At 46.2% G+C, this 22,758-nt stretch overlaps 1 protein-coding gene across 4 annotated transcripts in view; it reads left to right on the forward strand.

Moving 5' to 3' along the window:
- The window catches only part of fars2 (phenylalanyl-tRNA synthetase 2, mitochondrial), a 102,712-nt gene that overhangs the window by 48,076 nt on the left and 31,878 nt on the right, over positions 1 to 22,758 (forward strand). For all 4 annotated transcript variants that reach the window (XM_086150680.1, XM_086150681.1, XM_086150679.1 and 1 more), the window contains one exon: positions 17,139 to 17,299. In XM_086150680.1, the coding sequence (XP_086006806.1) occupies positions 17,139 to 17,299 (161 nt within the window). The remainder of the gene's footprint in view (positions 1 to 17,138; positions 17,300 to 22,758) is intronic.

Raw genomic sequence — 22,758 nt, forward strand, 5'->3', positions numbered from 1 at the left:
CTGCTGCCGCTAATCCACCAATAATTACAGCCGGATTTCACACACCTGCGAGTGTGTGTGTGTGTGTGTGTGTGTGATCAACTTTAATTTGCCCCGTCATAGGGGAAAAACAAATATATGAGGGGAGCCATGTCATAAGAGGGGAGCCAGCCACCAGAGTGTGTTTGAAGCACTTGTATATGCTGATGTATGAAAAAAAAAAGTCTGTTATCTATATATGTGTGTGTGTGTGTGTGTGTTAGTGTGCACGTCCAAACCGACAGCAGTGCCCTGCAGAGCGATATGATTGATGCTTCCACCTTACTGCTGCCACGGTGTGACCTTAAAAACATTCACGTCACATGTCCATCTTCACGTTCATCATCTTTATCCCATAAGTTTACATTTGGACATAATTCCATGTAAATAATGAAAGGTATCCGGATGAACTGAGCTGAAATATTCTGATCGGAATAGTTTTGATGTTTTATTCATGCAGCAATAAAATATTGATGTTACTTTATTTCTTTAATAAAGACCAAAAAACAATAGCAGTAATAATGTTATAAAGGGATATTATTTGATATTTTTGCAACATTTAGTCTCAAGTCTCAACTTTTTGTTTTTTGCTTCTACTGGTGATACTGACTGGCCATTAGGTGTCAACTCTTTGCATCAACCTAAGCTTTTAACCGCTTTCAGATTGAACAGTTCAACGAAATGTTCAGCTCGATTGCTGTTCCAGGAACTACCCTCCTCCAAGAGAACCTTGGATTTTTGCATTCCGACAGGCAGTGAGGGACCACTTTAGAGTTGAAGTGTTTTTATTTTCTCCTAGCTAACTCTGAGCTAAACTAGGATCCCTGCAAACTCCTCTGAGGGGTAGCAGGCCAGAGGAGCTTGGAGCTCTTTTTCGGTCCATTTCCCGCTGGTTCTGGCCATTTTGCGGCAAGAAGTACTTGTACAAAGTACTTTTTAAAAACTGCGTTTTCCGGGAAGTTTCTGGACATGGGTGTGGTTTATGAGTTGCGCCAATCACATGAGTTCCTATGGCACCGTTAAAAGACCCTGCCTGGGAGTAGGAGCTAAAATTGTTTTAGGAACTGAGGTCTATGGTGCCTGGTTCCTATGCTGCGAGTTCCTGAAATTTCCTGGTGCTGCAAAAAAGTTCCTACAGTGTGCAAAAGGCTAATGAAACCTATGTGACGGTTCTAGGAAGACACATTTCCTCTAAATCCAGGCACCTGAAACTCCTAAAAAGGGGAAAAAAAAACAACTTCTTCTTGCCAAGGGTGGGACTCGAGTTAAAAGAAAAAAAAAATACATTGTTTATTTAAAAAAAATAAATCAAATTAGATTATTTTAATAAATAAATAAAAGTAGAATGTTTATTAAATAGAAATAAATAGTCAGGAAAAAATAGAAAGAAAAAAAATTGAAAGATTCCCGGCTCCTCCCGTCTGCATTTCGAAGTGTGTTCGGGCACTGAACCCCAAGTCGCTGCCCCGGCGACCCTTTCACGAATTAAAATCAGTCAAATTTCAATATTTGACACAAGGAAACAACAATGTAAGTTTGTTGGATGAATGAACCAATCAGCTTACACTTCAGTCTATGACTCAGACCATTAGGTGATAGCAGGAGACACATCTGTGTCGCTTCCTCTTCCATCCTCCTCGAGCTGCGGGATTTGTTTTGACGTTGTCCTTCTGGATGCCTGTACATAATTCTCACTGGCCATTTGTAATTCTCATCGGCTGAATCGATCCTGAGGACCTCTCGTGTGCCCTGATCTTCTGCCACAGAGAGGAACGTGATCTACTGTCCACAGTGATCCATCTCGCTAGTTGATTGGTCGATTTATCCAACGTGGACTTTGACATGTGGTTTCTGGATTTGAACCCCGACATGTGGGTGAGTGTTGACTGACGACACTCCGCCGGCTTGCTATAACTGTTGTCTTCCAATGCAAAGTTAGCATTACCATTTGTGCACTCATACACACTAAACGTTACCGACCTGTGTGCTCATAGAAAGCTAGCATTAGCAACCTATGCACTCGTACAAAATTTACACTACTGACAACGTTATCCGCATCAGAGCTTGCACAAAGTTAGAATTACTGACCCATGTTCTTGTACAAAGTTACCATTACTGACTTGCGTGTTCATTTCAAGTTAGAATTACTGACCTCCATGCTAGTGCAAATTTACCATTGCTGTCCCGCACATCCGTACAAAGTTAGCATGACGGACTTCCATGCAAATACAAAGTTAATATTACCGACTTGTGCGTTCGTAGAAAGCTAACAACTTTAACATCACTGAGCCGTTACCATCACTTAGTTAGCATCACTGAGCATCAATGTTAGCACCACTGAGCTAGTACCAAGTTCGCATGACTAACTTTTCCAGTTAATGTTTGTTCAAAGTTAGTATGACAGTGCTAGGACAAAGTTAACATTACCGACCTGCATGCTAGTACAAAGTTAGTATTAAGGGCTTGCATACATGTTTAGCGCTGAGGTGCTAACGAAGGATGGAGGTGCTCCTCTGATACTCAGACACGTTGTTCTTAAAATTCCTACATTTTCCAAACTGTTTTTTCTCAAATTAATTTATCAACGTTAACATTTTAAGCTCCCAGTCCTGATTATTCATGAAATAAACCCGTCCTAATGCTCCTCCCCTCCTCTGCAGCATAGAACAGGAAGTACGAGACGTTGCGCCGCTGACCTCCGAGTGAAGAACACAAGCAGTTTTTTTTTTCCCCCTCATACCTCCAAGCGACGGCGGCGGTTATTAGATGCAAAGCCTCCACTTTTTATTCACGGCGGAACTTTCCGCTTCACCATCACTTTTTTCTGATTCGCGTATGCTAATGGCGGCGCGAGTGTCAGAGAAACACTCCCAGCCCCTCCGCCAGTCTCAGTTTGACCTCAGCGCCCCATCCCCATCTATAAACACTCATAATTTGGAAGGGAACCAACTGGATTACCTGTTTTGTGCTTGGGGCGCGTGCGTGTTCAAAAAGTAATAAATTAAAAAAAAATCCGCTTATTCCAGCAGAACGACAGGTAGATTTATGGCGGCTACAAACGCTGAGTTCATCTCCATTTTTGGCAGCGGGGGCCCCCATAGATAACTCACTGAGTCATCACTCAGGTATCCTGGGCAACGGGACCAATCGGCTTCACTGATCTCCCCAGACGTCATGTCAGGTTTTTGGAAACAGCTGTCATTTTTTTTATGTTTTTTATGTTTTTTTTTTTATTCTCCGTTGATGCACAGCACAGTGTATGGTTGGGTGCCTCTATATGTGGCCCGGTGATTGACAAGTGACTGTCCCCGGGTTAAACCCCGCTTCTCGCCTCCAGTGTCAGCTGGGATTGGCTTAAATACCAATGGTAAATCTGGTCCAGAAGGTGCATGTCCGAGGTCAAAGTCTGTTTGCGTTGCCTCTGCAGTGACTCGGAGTATTTCCAAATGCGTCGGTGACGGGGAGCCGGTTCCTTCCGACGGCGCATGGTTTTGTCGCTTAGACCAATAGCTGTAATACGTGGCCTTCTGAGGCCCGTCTCTGCTTCGTGCCACGTCTCAAACAGCCCTGCGCTCATTCCTCACCATTAGCAGGTCCATACGGAGTATTGGCAGACTCCACCCGTCCGCCTTCACAATGATTTATGGACAGGTCGGTTAGCGGCGGGTGCACAGGCGGGAATACGACTGTGGCGAAAGACAGTAGTTAAAAAGGCGGTTGGGATGTCGTGGGGGGGCAGGTGACCTTTGCTTGCTCAGCATCGTCTCTGAAATTGATCCTCTGCTGGAAAAGTTGACATTTTCCTTTTTTTTAACTTTTTTTTTTCGCGAAAGACAGATTGACACCGGGCCAACATCAGCGCCAATCTGGTTTATTTACGATCTGAAGGGGGTTCTGCGGGAACGTCGTTGGGTTTTTGCCTGCAGAGAGAAAACGTCTGACCCGCCGAGTTTGACCTTTGAGAACCTTTTTAGAAGATAATCTCAAATCACGGGCAACAGGGTTGTGCGCCGCTTCGTATGCTCGCCTCACAGCGAGAGGTTCCTGCTCAGTTCTCCTGCCTGGGTTCCCAGGTTCTCTGCCCTCCTCACACTGTCCAAAAATAGTCAGTAGGTTCACTTTAGACCAGAGGTCAGGAACCTATGACTCGCGAGCCATTTATGGCTCTTCCGGTGATGCCATATGGCTCCCAGACAATTTTGAGTTGAAAAAGAAAAAATCAGTTTGGAACTGATTTTAAAATACTTGAGATATTTCTTCATAATAATTTTAGGGTTAGATGGAGAAAGTTGATTCGCTGTGGCGACCCCTGAAGGGAATAGCCGAAAGAAGAAGAAGATTTCTTCATAATACTGTGTCATTTTAAAAGTAAACAGAAATTAGTTTTGAGGATAAATTTCACGGGTCACCCGTCGGTCGGGTTGGGAACCATTGGTTTCCGAGCACGTCCGGGTCATTGTAAAGGTGAAGAAATGAATTTGATCAAATAGCCAACTACTCAATCCGCATCAACCCTCGTAACGGAAAAGATGGCGAAAAAGAAAAAAAAGATGATGACTACGGTGCATTCCAGGCTGCGTGGACAGAGGAATTTGCATTTGTATGTCTAATATGCTATGATAAAATTGCATAGATGAAACGGTCAAATATAAGCAAAGCAGGACTCCGAGCAAATCCAGAGGTCGCACTATATGTAAGACATATTTCGTTTTTTGTGCGTTAAAAATACTATATGGCACTCGATGAAACATATCAAGAAAAATTTGGCTTTTATGGCTCTCCCAGTCAAAAAGGTTCCCGACCCCTGCTTCTCACCTAAGGAAATTCTTCCGTAGGTGAGAAAGAGAGGTGAATGGCTGGATGTTACTGTTTGTGGGTCCTTGATTAACAAGTAACCAGACCAGGTTAAACTGGGCCTCTTCCCCAGTGTCAGTTGTGATTGGCTGCAGCCCCCTTGCAACCCTGTGAGCAAGACTCATGTGGAACTTAATCATAGTGCTGAGGGTACCTACCAAGAAAAGACTTTATAAGTGTATTTGTGTACTTGTCTCAACACAAACAACTTGTGAAAGACCATAAAAAGATCGTGAAAGACTCAGAAACAAAAATATTTGAGGTTATAATTCATACAGAACAGAAAGTAACCTACGACACGGCAATAACTCCATGAGGCCACTGACGTAGCTGACGCTAACCGTCCCAGAACAGGCTGTGGAAGGAAACCATCAATTTCCTTTGGGGTTGAAAACCAGGTCTGATGTTTTGTTTCCTGTTGAAACACCAAACCTGTTTGTGATTATGGGCTTTCAGAGGTTTGCCGGAGGTGACTTGCTGTTGGTCCATACTCGGTCTAGATAGGGCTTCACCGTAACAGGAAACACTGTGATTTATTATTACTGGTCTTGGAGGTAAAGAGCCTCCACTTCCTGGTCGACATTGCTGCACGAAAGTGGGATCCGCTAACTTTGAGTTTGATCAACTTCTACCAGTTCTCTCAGGCTTGTCATTCAGCCACATATAAGAAGGAGGAGGAGCTGCTTCACCACCTGAGGTCCCACGACCTGCTTTTAGGACGCTTCGGTATTCTCGCTAACAAGCCACGGCGCGCGGTACCGACGATTGCGGCAGCCACCGTCTGAAAAGTGTCCTTCCGGCTGACGGGTTCGGTCATCGTAGCCGTGGCAACGGGCTGAGACGGCACGTCTGGAATCCTTCGACGCCCCCCCGCCCCCCTTCGGCGCGAGTGCCTCTTCAAACAGGCCCTGAAGTAATGAGCATGGATTATGGAAACAATATGTACCCAAACACTCGGCGTCTCTTATTGAGCTTGAACATTGAATTAGTAATGGGGGGGGACATAAATTATGCAGAGTGATTAGTAACCAGGCAACAACAGGGCTTTTACCTTGTTTGGAGATCAATACCGTGGGTGTGGAGGTGGGCAGCAGCAGACCCCGTCAAACAGAGTTAAGACTTGTTTCCGAGTCCGCTGAGCTCCAGCGGTGATGGAGTTCATCACACTAAGCAGGTGTTTTAAGGGCCGGGAACCAATCCAGGTCTGGCTGTCGGTGGCCTGTATCTGCAGGCAGGCCACAACTGAAAAAAAAAATGTTTCTGGCCTTTAAAAAAGTTTTTTTTTTTTTTTAATTAGCATATTGGCTCTTGCGCGTGGTGACAAACCCACAGAGAATTATCACGCTCCAGCACACCCTTAGTCATTTCTCACCTGTGTGTGTTGGCAGAGATGGGGATGCTCTCAACATTAGCCATATAGGAACAACAACCTGTACTCGGCTCACCTGGTACTGTATGAGGAAGTTTAGAGTGACAGAGAAGTATGTTAAGCTAGTGCAAGACATGTATGCACACTGTGAGACAGTGGTGAGGTGTACTTTAGGTGCGACAGAGAAGTCCAAGGTGGGAGTGGCACTACATCAGGGATCAGCCCTGAGCCCCTTCTTGTTTGCAGTGGTGATGGACAGGCTGACAGATGAGGTTAGACAGGAATCTCTGTGGACCATGATGTTTGCAGATAACATTGTGATCTGAACGGAGGGAAGAAAATCTAAAGAGGTGGAGGTGTGCCCTGGAAAGGAGAGGAATGAACATTAGCAGCAGCAAGACAGAATACATGCCTGTGGAGTGCATCATTCATCCAGGTCACAGTGAATTCTTTTGAATCAAATTTCTTTGCTCGAAGATATTTCATCCCTCATGCGGGAGGCTTCTTAGTTCCAGTGGCCTGTGGGGGGTTTCCAAATATAAGTGCAGGTCAAGGTTATGATAGCATTATTGATGCGCAAAATGGCCGGTTGATCGGCCAAAACTAGGTCAAAGGAGGAGGTTGTTATGCCAATGAAGTATCCTTAGGTAGGACAAAGGAGGAACTTTATGGGATTACCCGGATTTAGGATGTGAAAAGTCAAAGCCAAACTTCTCAGAATGTGAAACAGAGGAGTGAAACCTGTTAAATCACAAGGACTGAAATTCATGTGGAAGTTACCCAGGGCTGATTCTGGTGGTGGATCTCTCCAGGTTGTTTGGAGAGTGGTGTTAGCTACTCTGTACCACACACAGCACGGTCTGGTCAATGCTAACATTAGCAGCTAACCCCACGCGCCACAATGCCAGTCCCGGGACGTCAACCTTGACTTGCTCATCCGCCGACTTTTTTGTCTCAGCTAACTTCTCGCGGTTGTTTGCCTACTTTTTCACTTATTTCGGTATCTTTGTGACCAAACACATCGGCGGTTCAGCAAAAGGTTTCCCTTCGTCAGACAGATTTTTCTCGGGGCTGAAATTTGCTACAAACTGATATACCGCACGCCCACGCCAGCGTCCCACAGCAGCATGCAAGGCAGCCAGAGAATTCTTCTTTCACATTTCTGTATCAAAATTTCAGGCAAGGGTTTTTTTTGTTTTTTTTTTTGCAGTAATGATCTTAAACAGATTGGTGAATTTAAACAGAATTTGAAACGGGGCATTGTATCCTAACTTTGCGGGTTATTTTCAGGGGATTTCGTGACTGGCGAAGCATCGGTGGTCACAAGTGGTCAGGCAAGAGGGAACGAGGACGGACAGAGTGGATGAGCGTGGAAAGAGTAAAAAGAAATCAAAAGCGGGTGACAGCCGGAAAGAGACCCATTAGTCGGAGAGTAAAGAGCGCGAGGTAGAAATGATGGAGGGAGCAAGGAGACTGAAAATGAGGGGATTAGAGGTGGGAAAGTGAAGATGAAAGAGGGGCAGAAAGTGGTGAAAAATGTAAACAGAGATGAAAGAGAGTGCTGATAAATGTAAAAGAGTGATGAGGGAGGGGCAGGGGAGCAGAGGTGGGGGAAATGAAAAGCGACGGAGGTGGAGAAGGGCGTAAAGTGTTATGAAGTGGGGGGGGGGAGGACGACCGGAGAATGAACGTGAAGGACGGCAAGGGGAGGATGAACTCGGTGGGGGGACGATGTCGAGGAAGGTCTGCGGAGGCTGGAACATAAATCTGAAAGGAGCGCGAGGGAAATAATGTCGGAGAGAAAACGCCAAGGAGAGGAAAGCGTCATTCTTGGATAGACGGAATTGAACCTTCGCCGCAGAGGTCCGACCCCAACGTGATGTTCCGGAAACTGCGTCTTAAGAGTCGGTTAATGATACTTTGTGGGACATTCCACTGAGTTCTACCTATGTGGAACCTACAGGTTCTCCTCATGTGTTCCTTCTAGGTTCTTTACGGGTTCTCTGTCTTCCTCCTACGAATCCAATAACAGTACCTAGGTTCATTGAAGACTCTAAACTGGTGTAATTGAGCGACTTAATGCCGTATCCCCTCAAGTACTTGACAGGTGATCTGTCCAGTTTAAACTCCGCCTCTGGCATGCATGTCGGCTGTGATTGGCTCCTGATTATGGGTGCGGGATAATGATTACTGATTGGAAATAAAGAGGGTTTGTCTGTGAGCATGGTCACATGGGATGGACACTTGGTAACAATCCCCATGGAAACCACTAGCCGCTTTTTTTTTCTAGTTGTATCTATCGAACCGTATTCTCGTTTTAATAAGGCTTTTGTCAGATGTTTGGCGAAAAACCCCGATAACCGTCTGGACCCTGAACCGTTGATACCTGGTAGTTAAGTCCAAAAAGCAATTGTTCATAGACCTGTATCTTAGACCTGTGGTCCATTGATGCCTTAGTCTACCCTCGGAGTTTGGTCTGGTACGTCCTCCCGATTTGGACAGATAGGTAATATTTCTTCGGTCTGAATATCCTCGGATTGCGTTTTTGTTTATCATGATGTGATCGAACCTCAACGCCAACCCAACCTTTTTCTTCCGAAGCCCCCGATTCCTGTGTGCTGCAATATTTTTGGGCCGACCTCAGTTGTCATCAACCCTAGAACCCCAAGTCAATATACCAGTCCTAAAACTTATACAATATACCAGTTGTTTATCTCAAATTTCCCACTTTGAATTTCCAGATGAGTCCCAACACCCCGCGCCCCCAACTGATATAACAGCCTTATGCTTCCTATTTCTGGTTCCCCCGCATCTACGGTTAGTATACCAGTCCTAGACCTCCTACCTCTGGTTAATACACCAGCTCCAAACCCCTGCAACTCCAGTTAATGGACAAGTCCTCTACTACCGATTTCTGGCTCATCAAAGAGACTCAGACTTCACATCTCAAGTTAATTTCCAGTTTTCCACTTCCTATTTCCTGTTCATAGATGAGTCACAAACCTCGCAGTTAATATAGCTGTCCTACACCTCCTACCTCTTGTTAAATACGCCAGTCCAAGTGCAATACATCTCCACTTATTGTACCCGTTCTCTGCTTCCTATGTCCGATTCATAGACGAGTCCAAACCCCACATTGCAACCAGATATACAAGTCGTAAACTTACTACTTCCGGTTCATAGATGAGTCCCAAAACACCGTAGTTCCCGTTGAAATAGCAGTCCTACCCTTCCTACCTCCGGATAATAGGCCAGTTCAAAACTCCCATGTCCCCTCTTATTTTACCAATTCTCTACTTCCTGTCTCCGGTGCGTAGACACGTCTCAAACCCCCACATCTCCTGTAAATATGCCAGTCCTCCGTTTCCTATTTTTGGTTCGTAGATGAGTCCCAAACCATCACATCTCCAGTTAATATACCAGTCCTAAAGCTCTCAGCCTCACTTAATGGCCCGATCCCAGGACGCCATGTCTCCAGTTAATAGACCGTCCTCTGGGATGTTGTCTCCGGTTAATAAAACTGTCCCTCAGAGTCAAACCGGCGGATTAAAATGTGTTCTTTTTTTTTTTCCTTCTTCTCCTCCCTCATAACTCTTATGGCCGTCCCGACAGCTCCTACATTTCCCGTCTCACTCTCCCGCTCCTTTATTGCTAGGCTCTGCCTTTAAATTATATTTGAACTCGCATTAAAAAGTGATTCCGCCCGCAGAAAGCCGCAGTCTAATTACCAGTGGTGTTTTCTGTCACGGCGGCTCGTGTCATCATTAAACATAATCACGATCCCGCAGCTTAGAACCAGAACCTCCGCCACCACGGTGCAAGCAGCCTCTAATAATGCAGCTATAAATATATTCATGGCAAATATAATTAGCAGGAATGGGGAAGGGTAGGGTGGGTGAGGAAAATTATGTTTTATTAGAGAGGAATGAAAAACAGACAAGGAAGATGAAGAAGTTGAGGATTAAGATTGGTGGGGAAAAAAAAGAAAAGCAGAAATAGAAGAACAGACAGCCAATGAACTCTGTCGTAATTAATTGGATGGCAGTATGAAAAAAGACTTGGAGATGTGATTTTTAAAGATAGTCAGATACGTGCGGTTCAAAGTTGAACTTCATCTCGTCACCCCTCCCCGGTCCTTTTATTTTGAAAATCCCGATGCCTGTTTAATAGACGACGTATCGAGGCAGCAGCGTCTGATATCTAAGTCGGGCTTTTGAAACAGAGACGTCGTCGCCGCTCCTTTCACGGGTCGCCACAGCCAATCATCCTCCTCGACCGTCGCTCTCCTCCGAATGCTCTTCTCTCACGCAAACTGAATTCACGGCCTCCTTCCCCTCCACCCAGATCTTCACCATCCCTCCTCAGTGGATGTCCAGACCATCTCAGGCTGACTTCATCTCCCATCTTCTTCCGTTGACCCTTTTAACTTAAAATCCTCCGCCCTCTTCATCCCTGCTTCCTGAAGCCTCACCGCTCCATTTGCGTCCCTCCCGTTCGCGCACACATATTTTGTCTTTTTGATCGCTTGTTGACACAGGCCTTGTCGTATTTTGTTCGATTTGCATATTTTGTTTTACGTTGGATGGTCTTCCAGAGACAACCCTCTGCAGTGATCAAGCCTTGGGACCGACGCTGGCTTGCACTCCCTACAGGCTATTTCTGTTCTGATTGGTCGGATTAAAATATACATATCTATATAAACTAATATTCTGGTCATTTCCTCAGAGCCAACTTTCTTACAATTTTGAATATTTTGCTAAGAAAAATCAACTTGTAAATTCCAAACCTGAGCAAAAAAGCATTTTGCAGATTAGAATTTTAGTTATTTTCTGAAAAGTAAAGATGGGATATGGCGTCAGGCGGTCAAAGTTAGGATACTAATGCTGGTTGTTTATGGAGTTACTTTTGTTTGTTGAAGGGGGCAACCAGACAAGCATACATCTAATTAAAAAAAAGCTTGTCAGAGGCAGCGATCTTCGTACGGTTTGATGAGAACTCACGCCACGTAGGTGCTTGTTGACTGGTGGAACTCCTAGAGTGAGACTTTTCTTAGACTTGAGTCCTTGAAACTTTTTCATGTCTGAAAGCGGCCATGAATACAAACTTGTAGTGTACAAGTGTAGTTCACGGACATTGCATTTGTGCACCTTGCAAAGTTTTTATTGGCAGAGCAATATTTGGGTAGTCAGAGCAAAGTTTTCTATTATAAGAACAATTGTAAAAATTCTGGAATTTGCAAAGTAACCGCTTTTGCAAATTGTTCCAAGACCAAGTTTGTCACTTGTACTTTTTTTCATGTTCATGTCGGAGTCAGTCACCTTTGGGTCAGTCGCAACAGAACTCCCTGGAGAACCAAATTTTGTCTTTCGGAACGCTGCATGGACAAGCCTTGATCCAGAGGGAGTCCCCTGTAGTCCTGATGGCCTCGCTCAACATCTTGCGGGTCCAAATTCAGAAAGCAGCAGTGTATTTTTGCCACTTTCAGGCCTTCCCGGACTTCTGGGAAGTCCCTAAAGCCCATAATCCAAGTGTCCAGAGCCCCCAGTGGCTCCTTTCCATGCAGTGGTAAGGGGGAGATGCCAGGGGACGAGGAAATGGAGGGTTCTGTCAAGGATGTTCAGGGTGTACAATCATCAAGTGTACCTGGTTGATATTGATATCTTGGTCATGCCGTTTCCGTTTTCATGTCAGAGTTAGATCTTTTTTTGGTATTTTGATTCCCATATGGTCTGACATTTTATTCTCATAAAGACATTCTACTTTGCTCTTTATTAAGTTCTTTGCACCTTTAAACGGTCCATTGTTGTGCTTTTGGGTGTCTATTACTTTTGTCCCATCACCCACACTGTCAAGTCGTGACCCTTCTTTTTAAATTTACTTCCCGTTCTTTGTGTACTATGTGGAGTTTTCATTGGCAGAACAATATCCTGGTTCTCAAAGCAAAGTTCTGTATTACAATAGGGGGAAGAAAAGGATTTGCAAAGTCACAGTTTGGTTCGTAGCAGTTTGCAGTTGCATATCCAAGGCTCGACTCAGAAATTAATTTCAGGCGATCGTTTCTCAGCGTTTCGCTCTTCAATCTGCCGCGCAAGAAACACCTGAATAAAATGAATAAGCTTTTTCTGTAAACCGAATCGTCTGCGTCGCCGGTGGAACGAATCCCCGCCACCGAGATGAGTCGTTTATTCGGAAACCCGCTCGTCTTCCTGCCACGTGTTTGCATGGCGTCCGTCTGGCCAGCCCGGAGGAGAAATGGCGCCACGGCGACAAGATGCGAAGCGGCCATCTGATGGATTCCACTTCGGAGACGCCTGTTTTGCATAAAACTGCAGGAAGAGTCTGCTGCAGGCGCCGTCATATTTTGGGGGTCAGGAGTGGGCAGAGAGGCTCGGAGTACAATCCTCTAAATATTGGTGCGTGGGGGTGCGCACACACACACACACACATACACAAACTCACACAAATTGGAGGCGAGTAGGAGGCAGAGTGATTTGATTGGAAATGCTTCTGCATATTATGATGATGCCTAACCTGCCTGCCCTCTTCCTCCTCCCCCCCCCGAAACACACACACACACACACACACACACACACACACAAAGACAGCCATCCACCCACACTGACACGCACACACACTCAGAGCCTTCTTCACATCCTGGTCTCGTCGGCGCTGGTCCAATCAGCAGCCGGGGAATATGGTTTTGATGCTAATGAGTATGTGTGTGTGTGTGTGTGTGTGTGTGTGTGTGTGTGTGTGTTGGGGGGGGGGTTATCATGAGGGAACCCACTGGAATAAATCTCTGCTCGGCGATGACGCACAATCAATCAGCGCCGTGACCTTTGACCCTCCCTTCTTTCCCTTTCAATGCCTTTTTACCTCATCGTCTCGGTTTTCTCTCCAGACCCCCAAGTCTTGGTTCGTCTCCTTCCAGTCAGTCGTCTGATCAGCCGGAATCCTTCCATCAGGGGAAAACACCGTGGCGTCCATTTTGAAAAAAAAAAAAAAAAAATCAACACAAACAAATAAAAACTCAGCGATGCAGAAGATAATTAAATGAATAAATTAACATTTTATAGCCAAGGAATGAAATCATCCATCCCCGCCGAGCCTCGGGAGATGGGTGAACCCCGACTTAATTACCATATTAAATTTGTTTCGTTGAGTGACCCGGACTTTTCCAGCGCGACAAGGAAATAATCAAGCGTGGGGGTGATTGTCAGTCCTCGGATTCCCACCGCCACCGACCTCCACCTCCGCAGGTAGTGGTTTGAACCGCTTTCCTCAGTTCATCGAAAAGATCAGACTCTTCACGAAAATTACCGCGGGACGAGTTGGAAGTCACCAAAGTGTGGTTTTACACCGCTTTTGGGTTCTTTGTTCTTACTTGACCATAAGTTAAAAATTGTACTGAGGGTTGCCGGTTCCATTCCAGGTGTTCCAATCGGGTGCTCTACATGTGCTCCGTCCTCCCGCGATCTGAAAACCGTCTCAAAAGGACTAAATTGTGATTGAGAGGCCGAATGGTTGAATGTGTGGCGCTAGCGATTGACGGCTGACCCGTGCAGGTTAAACCCCGCCTCCGGCCCTGCGGTGGCTGGGATGAGCTCCAACCCTCACAACCCAGAGTTTAGGATAAGCTGAATAGTTTATGAGCGGATGGATGGATTGACTATCTATTGGTAGTTTTTGAAATAAGTCAAAAGTAAGGACAAGCAATAGTTTCACTAGCCGTACACAACAATGGAAAACCCACCCAGCTGTACAGGAGGGATCGCTTACATGAAATGTGGGTTGCCCAAAGAAGAGATCGACCAATAGCACTGTGATTGATATCCTCCTGTCAGCGGAACGCGATGGATAACAGAGAATCCAACTTCTCTATTTACAGATCAACAAACCTTAGCTGATTTTTTTTTTTTTTTTTTTTTTTTTGGTTCTTAACGCTCTGAAAGCTGGGGAGCTTCAGCCTAGCTGATGGGAAACTCACGTTTGAGGACGACATCTAATTGTGATCTCCCCGACGGGCCGACTAGCTGGTTTATACTGGCTAAATCCAGCTAAGAGCCGCGTTCCTGTGTCAACACCACCTGTTAAATCCTCTTCAGTTACAAGGAGGCAGAAATTAGCTAAGGTCGGACTTTGACCAATAACTTACGGGAACAAGATTGGACAAAGGTCCTTGTAGAGCGATAGATACAGTCAAGGTACAGCAGAGATACAGGCATTTGGCCCGTCATGTCAATAATCATGGCACGTTGGATCAGAAGGAAGAACTCTGTCCCCGTGTTTACTGACCACCTCTAAATGTCGCGTCGCCCCTGAAACGAAGGTTGTTTTCTAGGACCATGGAACCAGGAAAGGTCCTAAGATGCCCCCCTTGGAAGTTTATTTTTATATTTGTGTGCCGGCTCAACAAGGACCCAACATTGGTCCCCCGGGATTTTATGTTTATTCTTCATTAATCCCCGCGGGGAAATTTGTTCTCTGCAATTAACCCATCATGGATGAACCATGGCTGCCGTCGGACCAGCGCCAGTTGAGCAGCAAGGGGTTCAGTGTCACACAGGAGGAGTCTGGAATCGAACCAGGATTGTTGTGTTCCAAAGACGATTCCTCCACCTGCGCCACGCCGTCCCCAAAGATCGAGGTCCCACCGAGACCTCATCGCGAACATTGCCACTCTTCCTCCTCTTTTTGGAAGTTCTCCATGTACTTCTGTCAATTTCAGCTGGAACTTAGAGGAATTCATGTGCTAGCAAATCTTGAGTGATGATGCTCAGACCAGAGGAGTAGCTTGTTTGTGAGCTTGTAGAGTAGAAAAATAGGAGAATTGGACCCAGATTTTTGGGGTTTTGCCGTTGTGATCGGGGTCAGAGTCGAGATGTGCTGTTAAATTCCTTGCATAGGAAGTATATCAAGCTACGCTGTATGACACTGATTTAAAGCAATGGTATACATCGGCATTATCTGGATTATCTGGATTATCTGGACATCGGCAATGGTGTCCCCCAGGATGCTGTTATAGGTCTTTTTAGCTTTTGATCGGTACTGATTGTCCCGATCGGAGGTTTTAGATCGTCCCGTCGTATCAAGTAGGTGGTACTGAGGAGACGGTCATAGTTATCCATCCACAGTCATCCTCAGGCTGGTGCTGTCCGAGGTTCCGCTCATCCGTCTTGGACCATGTTGCACGGTGATTTCAGAATCCTGAGATCCTGAGATCCACGCTGGGTTTTTACAATGAGTCCCCCGAGGGACTGGCGATTGAAGAATCGGTTAGCCTACGGCGGCGCCTTCGCCTTTTGGAGGCACTCCATTTCAGTTTTAAAGAAGAGCAGCTTCTGGGAAATGTCTGCAGGAGACGAGGTATGAAGAAAAACATTTTTCATGAATACACTGCCCTTCTTCATTTGCGCAGTAGTTTGGACATCGGAAACCGAGTGGTATTTTTCCATTCTTATAAGTACTAGTTTGAAAAATACATAGTTCCCTGCTCTCAGACAGCCATACCCCCGGCGCAGAAGTACTCCTTTAACTAAATTAACTTCGGGTTGGAATTTCCCCACATTGCCGTTGTGTTTCCTTAAACTGCGGATCACACCCAGACAAAAGGTCTCGGCATCAGAGAGAGAAAACCCATTTGTCTCAATTAGCTTTCATCCCCGAGAGAGAAACCGCCTCCCTCTCATCTGGGTCCTTCGCTGAAAACGTCTCAAATCCCCAGAATTACCCATAATCCTCCCCCTCCCCCAGACGTTCGCCCTCGGCTCTGACCCGCCTCCGAGCAGTCGAATACGGGGAAACACCAGAAACTTGATTGAAGGTCCGGACGGATGATTGACAGCTCAGCATGGAGCAGAAGATTTGTCTTTATTTGCAGTTTATGAGTTTATGAAGATCCCTTTGTGAATGGACTCCCCTTTCTGGGTTCTCCATCTTCCTTCCACAGAGTAAAAAAGACTTTAAATCGTCCATAGGTGTGACTGAGAGGGTGAACGTTTGGTTAAAGGTGATTGGTGCAGGTCTGCAGCCCCCGAGGTCTTTAAAGAATACAACAAAATAAAACAAAGATTTTTTGTTGTATTTATTTATTGTTATTTATTTATTCCCAAGACATCTTGTTTATACTGTGGCAAATCAATACTCGTCTGTATTTAACATTAATAATGAAGACGTCAAGAGTTTCTGTAATGTAGCTGTTTATAGCTGGTTTCGGACCGAAAAGTTCGAAAAACACAGTCCTGAGAGTTGGTCGAATTTGGTTCAGGGAAGTAAGTACTAGTTTTGCATCCCCACAGGTGGTTAAGTTCCACACATAAAAACAACCCATCGTGAAGAAGGGAAAAGTAACATGGAAAACACAGAGAGCCGAGTTGCGACAGCATTCCCGGTTCGCAAACAGGAATGATAACCATGGACTGTCAGATGGGTGGACGTTTTAACTGCTAGCTAACTCTGTACTTATTTTTGCCAAAATGTTGACGTTCCTCTGGAAGCCCATTTGGTTGCAAGAAAACAGCTACCAGTCAAAAGCGGACCCCGTATCTGGTAATCCATGTGGTTTAACAGATTAACCAATCACCAATGAGTTCCCATGGAAGCGTAAAAAGACCCTGCCAAGGAGTAGGAGCTAAAGTAGGTCTTGGAACTGAGGTCCTCGTTCCTATGCTGTCCAAATGCACAAAGAAACAGTCTACTTCCTGAAAGGGTTCTTGGAACTGAAAAAGGTCGTATGCTACCAAAGCGGCTCGTGTCGGAGGATTCACTCACTGATTTTCTGCAAGTCTGAATTACATTTTCAAAACCTGTGCTTTCGAAGCTTCTTTCTGAGATTGACGTATAGCGATTTCGTGATTGAGCTTGTTGCGATCACTGAGCGTGTTGCGTGTCTTTGCAGCCGGCGCCGGGAACAAGCTGGGCTGGGCCTTCGGTCTGGGGCTGGAGAGACTGGCCATGGTGCTCTACAGCATACCGGACATCCGCATGTTCTGGAGCCGAGACGAGCGCTTCCTGAAACAGTTCAGAGTGGAGGACATCCACCAGCCCGTCTGCTTCCAGGTACATTCGGGGCGAGCCGCCGCCATTTTTTGCCCCATCTTCATCAATGTTCTCCTCTTCTCCACCATGTTACTGCACATCTTAACGTTTCCTTCTTTGCCTGCTGATTTTCTTCCCCCCCCCCTACAGTTTCCCCTTCCTCAAGTGTTCTTTTTGTAAAACTGAAAGTTGTAAGACCTTTAACAAGTCATTTTCCGCCAGCTAATTCTGGCCTCTGAAACTCTTTCAACATCGAAAGTAGAACAAATGGTTTTTGTCGATTATTTGCTTTTTTTTTTTGTTGTTTTTTTTCTTTTTACTTTATGCACCGCTTGTCTCCTGAAGTTGTGAAATGTGTGAGAAGCGCCAACTCCCATTGGTTCGGTCAGTAGCCACTTTTGTACTTTGTCGTACTTCGAACATTTTCCCGGAACTGTCATTTTGATTCCCCGCTTTAAGACAAGATAGGAAGCAGGGACCATAGACCTCAGTTCCTAGAGACATTTTAGCTCCCACTCCAAGTCAGGGTGTTTTTATGGATCAGTTTGATGTCGGCCATTGGTACAAACCAGAAGCTACGTCCATTACCACATACTTCTTGCAGACTGTAGGGCATCACTTTCAAAAACTAATCCGGTCTCTGGTCTGGTGTTTTCTTGTGACAAAAAGGACAGAACCAGTGAGAAAAGAAGCAAAGAGGTCCAACCTGCTGTGGAGTTACAAGGGATAGCAGCAGAATATTGACAGTTTGGCTGAAATAAATAGAGTTAGCTAACGCGGTTTGTCACGGTTATTATTACCGCCATGCAGAACATAAACGCTATGGCGACTCCCCTCTCCATGTTGTCCGTGTTGTCGTCCCCTCCTTCTGAGAGAAAAACAAAGAAGTACCCCAAGAAGAGGGTAGTTCCTGGAAAGAAATTCAAACTGTTCTGGGAACTGTTCTCTCCGAAAGCGGCTATTTAGTTACCGCTCCCGGCAATGTGAACGGACAACATCTCTACAGCTTTTCCTCCTTGCGTTATTTTGTGAAACGCTCTCCGGCTCCGGCAGTGCCCCACCGGAAGGAATGAGATGGTGAACGGCGTTTGCGGTGAACCAAGCGCTGCCGGAAAGTTTACAACATGAATCCGTTGCGTGGAATCGGACCATTGGACGACTGGTTCCCTGGGGGAGACGGCAGAGAGCTCAAGTGATCTGAGGTCTGGAGTGAAACCGAAGTTCCTGGCTCGATTCTGGCCCGTGCCTTTTTATGAAGCTATGAAGTCCTCATGTCCTCCGCCTGTCCCTGCCTGGGTTCTCCATGCTCTTTCTCTGAACTCCCACAGTCCGAAGACAAGTCAGAAACCGTCCATAGTGAATGGTTGGATGCCTTCACGTTTTGCCCTGTGATTGACAGGTGACCGGTCCGGGTTTAGCCCCGCCTCTCAACCCCATGTCAGCCGGGATTGGCTGTAGCCCCCCGACTCCCATCTGCAGTGGGAGGACAGGCAGTAAAGACGGTGAACCAACAAGATTTGTCAAAATCAGCTGATCCACTTTCAAATCAGAAGAATCAACATCCCCCCTGCAGGTCCTTTTTCACTTATTTGGTCGTCATGGTAACCGCAGTTTATTCAGGTTCATTGCTTCCCGTCAAACAAGCCGTCTCTTGGTTAGGCACATCAGGTTTTCCTGTCAGGTGCTTCTTTGGGGCTAACTTACCAGATCAGGGGTCTCAAACTCAACTTACCTGGGGGCTGCTGGAGGTAGAGTCTGGGTGAGGCTGTTTTCTACCAAAAAAGAGGTTTCAATTATTAAAAAGAAAAAAAAAAAAAGCAACGGATCCAATCTTATCAATGTGTTCATCAAGAGAGACTCACTATAACTGGAAATGTTTAGCTTTCTCACACGGTTGATCGTAAATGTTACCTGAAACCACAGAAATGCACCGTGTCGGCCGATGTTACTAAACTGAACCGTCTTTTCTGGACACACTAAACTCGCAGCCCGTAAAATGGGCTGTTTTGATGAACTCGCTGTCTTTGAATGGCTTTATCCATGCATATCAGACCTGCCGGGATGCTTCTGTGCTCAACAAAGTAATATTCCATCTCCCGCTTCTCCTAAAAGCATCTGTGCTCATCGCTAACCTTTCAAATCACCGCGGGTTTTGAAAAAAGACACGACTGGAACCGGGTGACAGGATATATTTCCCCTTCCATCTGCGACGGTCCCAAAACAGCGTTGCAAATTTGTGTTATTGTCACGAGCCTTAGCTACGGTAGCCCGCAAGCGTTAACGGCTAGGGCAACGATTCACGCAGGTGTAGTAATAAAAAAAACACCACGCGGCCCACAGTAACGCCGAGCTTTGGTTTGCAGGTCGAGGGCCACAAATATCATGACGGGGCCCGCAAGTCTGAGAACCCTACATTAGAAGCTGCAGGAAAAATGTCTCGTGGCGTGAAACACTTGACCCCCTCCTACGAATATCAGTGTAGTAATATCTGCAAAATAAGACGAGATCAGATCAGTGGGCCGCAGCTTTTTGCAGGGGGGGACACTCAGCTGCACCCGTGAAGGGCAGTCTGAGGGTTTAACGTTTGGTTCAGGTACAGTGTGTATGTGTGTGTGTGTGTGTGTGTGTGTGTGGGTGGGTGTGTTCTTCCGTTTGTTACAATGATGGTGAGGTCAGGGGAAGTGACTGCTGCCGGCTGATGCGAGTCCGCTGTCAGAATATTTTATACATGAGGTTAAGGGGCTATTATACACAAACACACACACAAACACACACCTTTGTTTTTTTGTTGGTTCTCGTCTTTGCTAATGAAGAACATTTCAAGTGACTGTTGGAGGGCAGGGAGGAGAAGGTAGTGAAACGGGGGGATGGAGGAGGACGACGTCTGGAGAACGGAGGGGGGAGCGAAGGATGAAAAGGGTGCAGGATGAAAGGATGGAGGATGGAAACTGGAAAGAGAGAGGGCAGGGTGATGGAGGATGTGAAGACCAAGAGAAGAAAAGGGAGTAGAACCCTGGCGGCTCAAACGGACAGATGGGTGGGAGAGAAAGGGAGGAGAGGGGGATGAAAACGACAAAGTGCACGGAGGACAGGGGATGAAAGGGAGGATTTATAAAAAAAAGATGAATAAGGAAATATAAGTGAACAAAAGAGGGGGAAGTAATGGAAAAATGACATAAAGGATGGAGGGAAGATGATCTTTAGAGGAGGACAGAAGGAGGGGAAGAATGCTACCGCGTCAAACGCAAAAGAAGAGTGAAAGGAAATGCGCTTTCGGGACGACGAGAGAAAAGAGATGTGACATTTAGAGGGCGGACAGGTGGACGTGAGCGTGATGGAGGGATGAGAGACGGGGAAAGAAAGAGAAAAGGAGAGGAAAAGATTGCTGGAGTTGAAATTAAGGGAAGTTAAAGCACGGAGAGAACGACGACGGAGGAAGAATGGACCTGACATTAAAAAAGAAAGGAAGGAAGAGGAGTTGTGAAAGTAATTGAAAAAAGAGGGGGGAAAGAAGGAGGAGAAAAGGTGGAGGATGAAGATATATAGACGGACTAGCTGGGGAGAGATGAAGGGAAGAGTCAGGCGGGGGGAATAAACAAAGGAAGAGGTGGTGATGGATGGAAAGACGACTGAAAGAAAAGAGAGACGGTGTCTTCTCCGACGATACTAAAGAAAAAGGCCGTGACGTGCGGAATGATGGAGGGAATAGACAAAAGATGAGAAGGGCCTGATGGAGGGATGGATGGAGGAGAAAGATGAGTGCTGTTTGATGGAGGGATGGGGTTGAAGATGTGTGGCCTGATGGAGGGATGAGGAGTGAGAGGCGCGCAAGTTGATAGAGGGATGAGGTGGATGACGAACACGGGCCGATGAAAGGATGAGGAGAAAGAAGAGTGCGGTTGATGAAGGGATGAAAAGAAAGATTGGCGCCAGTTGATGGAGGGATGAGGAGAAAGACGAGTGCGGCCTGATGGAGGGATGAGAAGTAAACACAGTGCGGTTGAAAAAAGGGATGAGCAGAAAGACGAGTGCTCGATGATGGAAGGATGAGGAGAAAGAAAGGCGCGGTTGACATAAGGATGAGTGAAAAGATGTGTTGCCCGATGGAGGGATGAGGAGAAAAACGAGTGCGGTGGATGGAGGGATGAGGTGAAAGACGAGTGACGTGGGGATCCTGTCGCCCCGCTGCTGTTTACTGTTATTGATGAAGGGTCTCCTCCGGAGGGAGGCAGGGATCACGGCTCATCTCCTGCCCGGGGTCGGTGCACCGCCGCTGGGCTGAGCCTCATCTCCACCTCCCATAAACACCCAGGCAGCCCTGGATCCACAGGTAATGAAGTGTGACCGCTGTGTGTGTGTTTGTTTATGTGTGTGTGTGGACACTCCAGGTCACGTCCCCTGTCTCAGGGTATTTGTGCTCCTTTTTTTTTTTTTTTTTTTTTTAAACCTACAAGTCTTTTCTGCCGGAGTTAGAATAGGAAAGCTCAACGAACGTGCGCTAACGCTTTTCGTGTTGTCACTACGACAACGGCATGTGCGGTGCGTGACGATGGGAACGGCACGGAATCGGAAAGATTTGAAAAGGCCGTGATCTCCGCGGCCGTGGGTGGATACGCAGCAGGCGTGCACGCTAAGGTCACGGTCGGTCAACACGCACGGTTTTGGTCGACCTTAATAAAAATGGCGCCGAGACAGGAAGCGTCTCGACGCCGACGTGTTTGAGTTAATCACCGAGTCTGACCGCCACCTATTGGCCCGGTGTGTGCACTGCAGCGACGGTTTCTTGTCCTTTTCAAAACACCTGTCGCCATGGAAACATCAGATTGGATGTCTTTGAGCAAAAAGGCAGGGTTTAACTCAGACCGATCACACAAACATCTGACCGCTACCGACGTGCCCTTGAGCAAGCCCGCTAACAAGCTGCTCCCCACAGCGGTTGCGCTTTGTCTTTTTTTTTTCTTTTATGGAAAAATTTCCTTCCCTTTACCAGCGTGACCTCCGAAACGCACGCTCGCCTTGTAAAAAAAAATAAAAAAAATAAAAGGGGAATCTATTTTCAATAAAAAGCATCATCCCACTCATTGAGCCCCTGCTCCTCTCAGCCGCTCGCAAAGTGAAAAATAATTCAAATCCCGCAACACTCCTCCTCGACTCCATTGTTTCTTTTCCAAACAATTTCTGGTGTTATAATAAGAAATAAAATAATAAGAAAAAAAAAAGAAAAATGCTCATTGCAGATTTTCACATGTGCGTCGAACCCCCCCCCCCCCCCACCCCACCCCCACGTTTCATGAATAAATAAAGCTGCATGCTGATTGAAACATCTCAATAAATTAGGATTAAACTGGAGATAAAAGGGGAGGCGGGGAGAGGCGTCACTCCCGCTGTTTATTAAAAGTTATTTCCACCACAATAAACAAGTCACAGCAGATAGGAGCCCGTCTGTCGCTGCATAAAACATCAGGTTTATTCTCCTGTCC

The sequence above is a fragment of the Fistularia commersonii genome, chromosome 8 (assembly GCF_037954325.1).
Source record: "Fistularia commersonii isolate RoL2024-O1a breed Wild chromosome 8, RoL_Fcom_v1.0, whole genome shotgun sequence".
Lineage (NCBI taxonomy): Eukaryota > Metazoa > Chordata > Actinopteri > Syngnathiformes > Fistulariidae > Fistularia > Fistularia commersonii.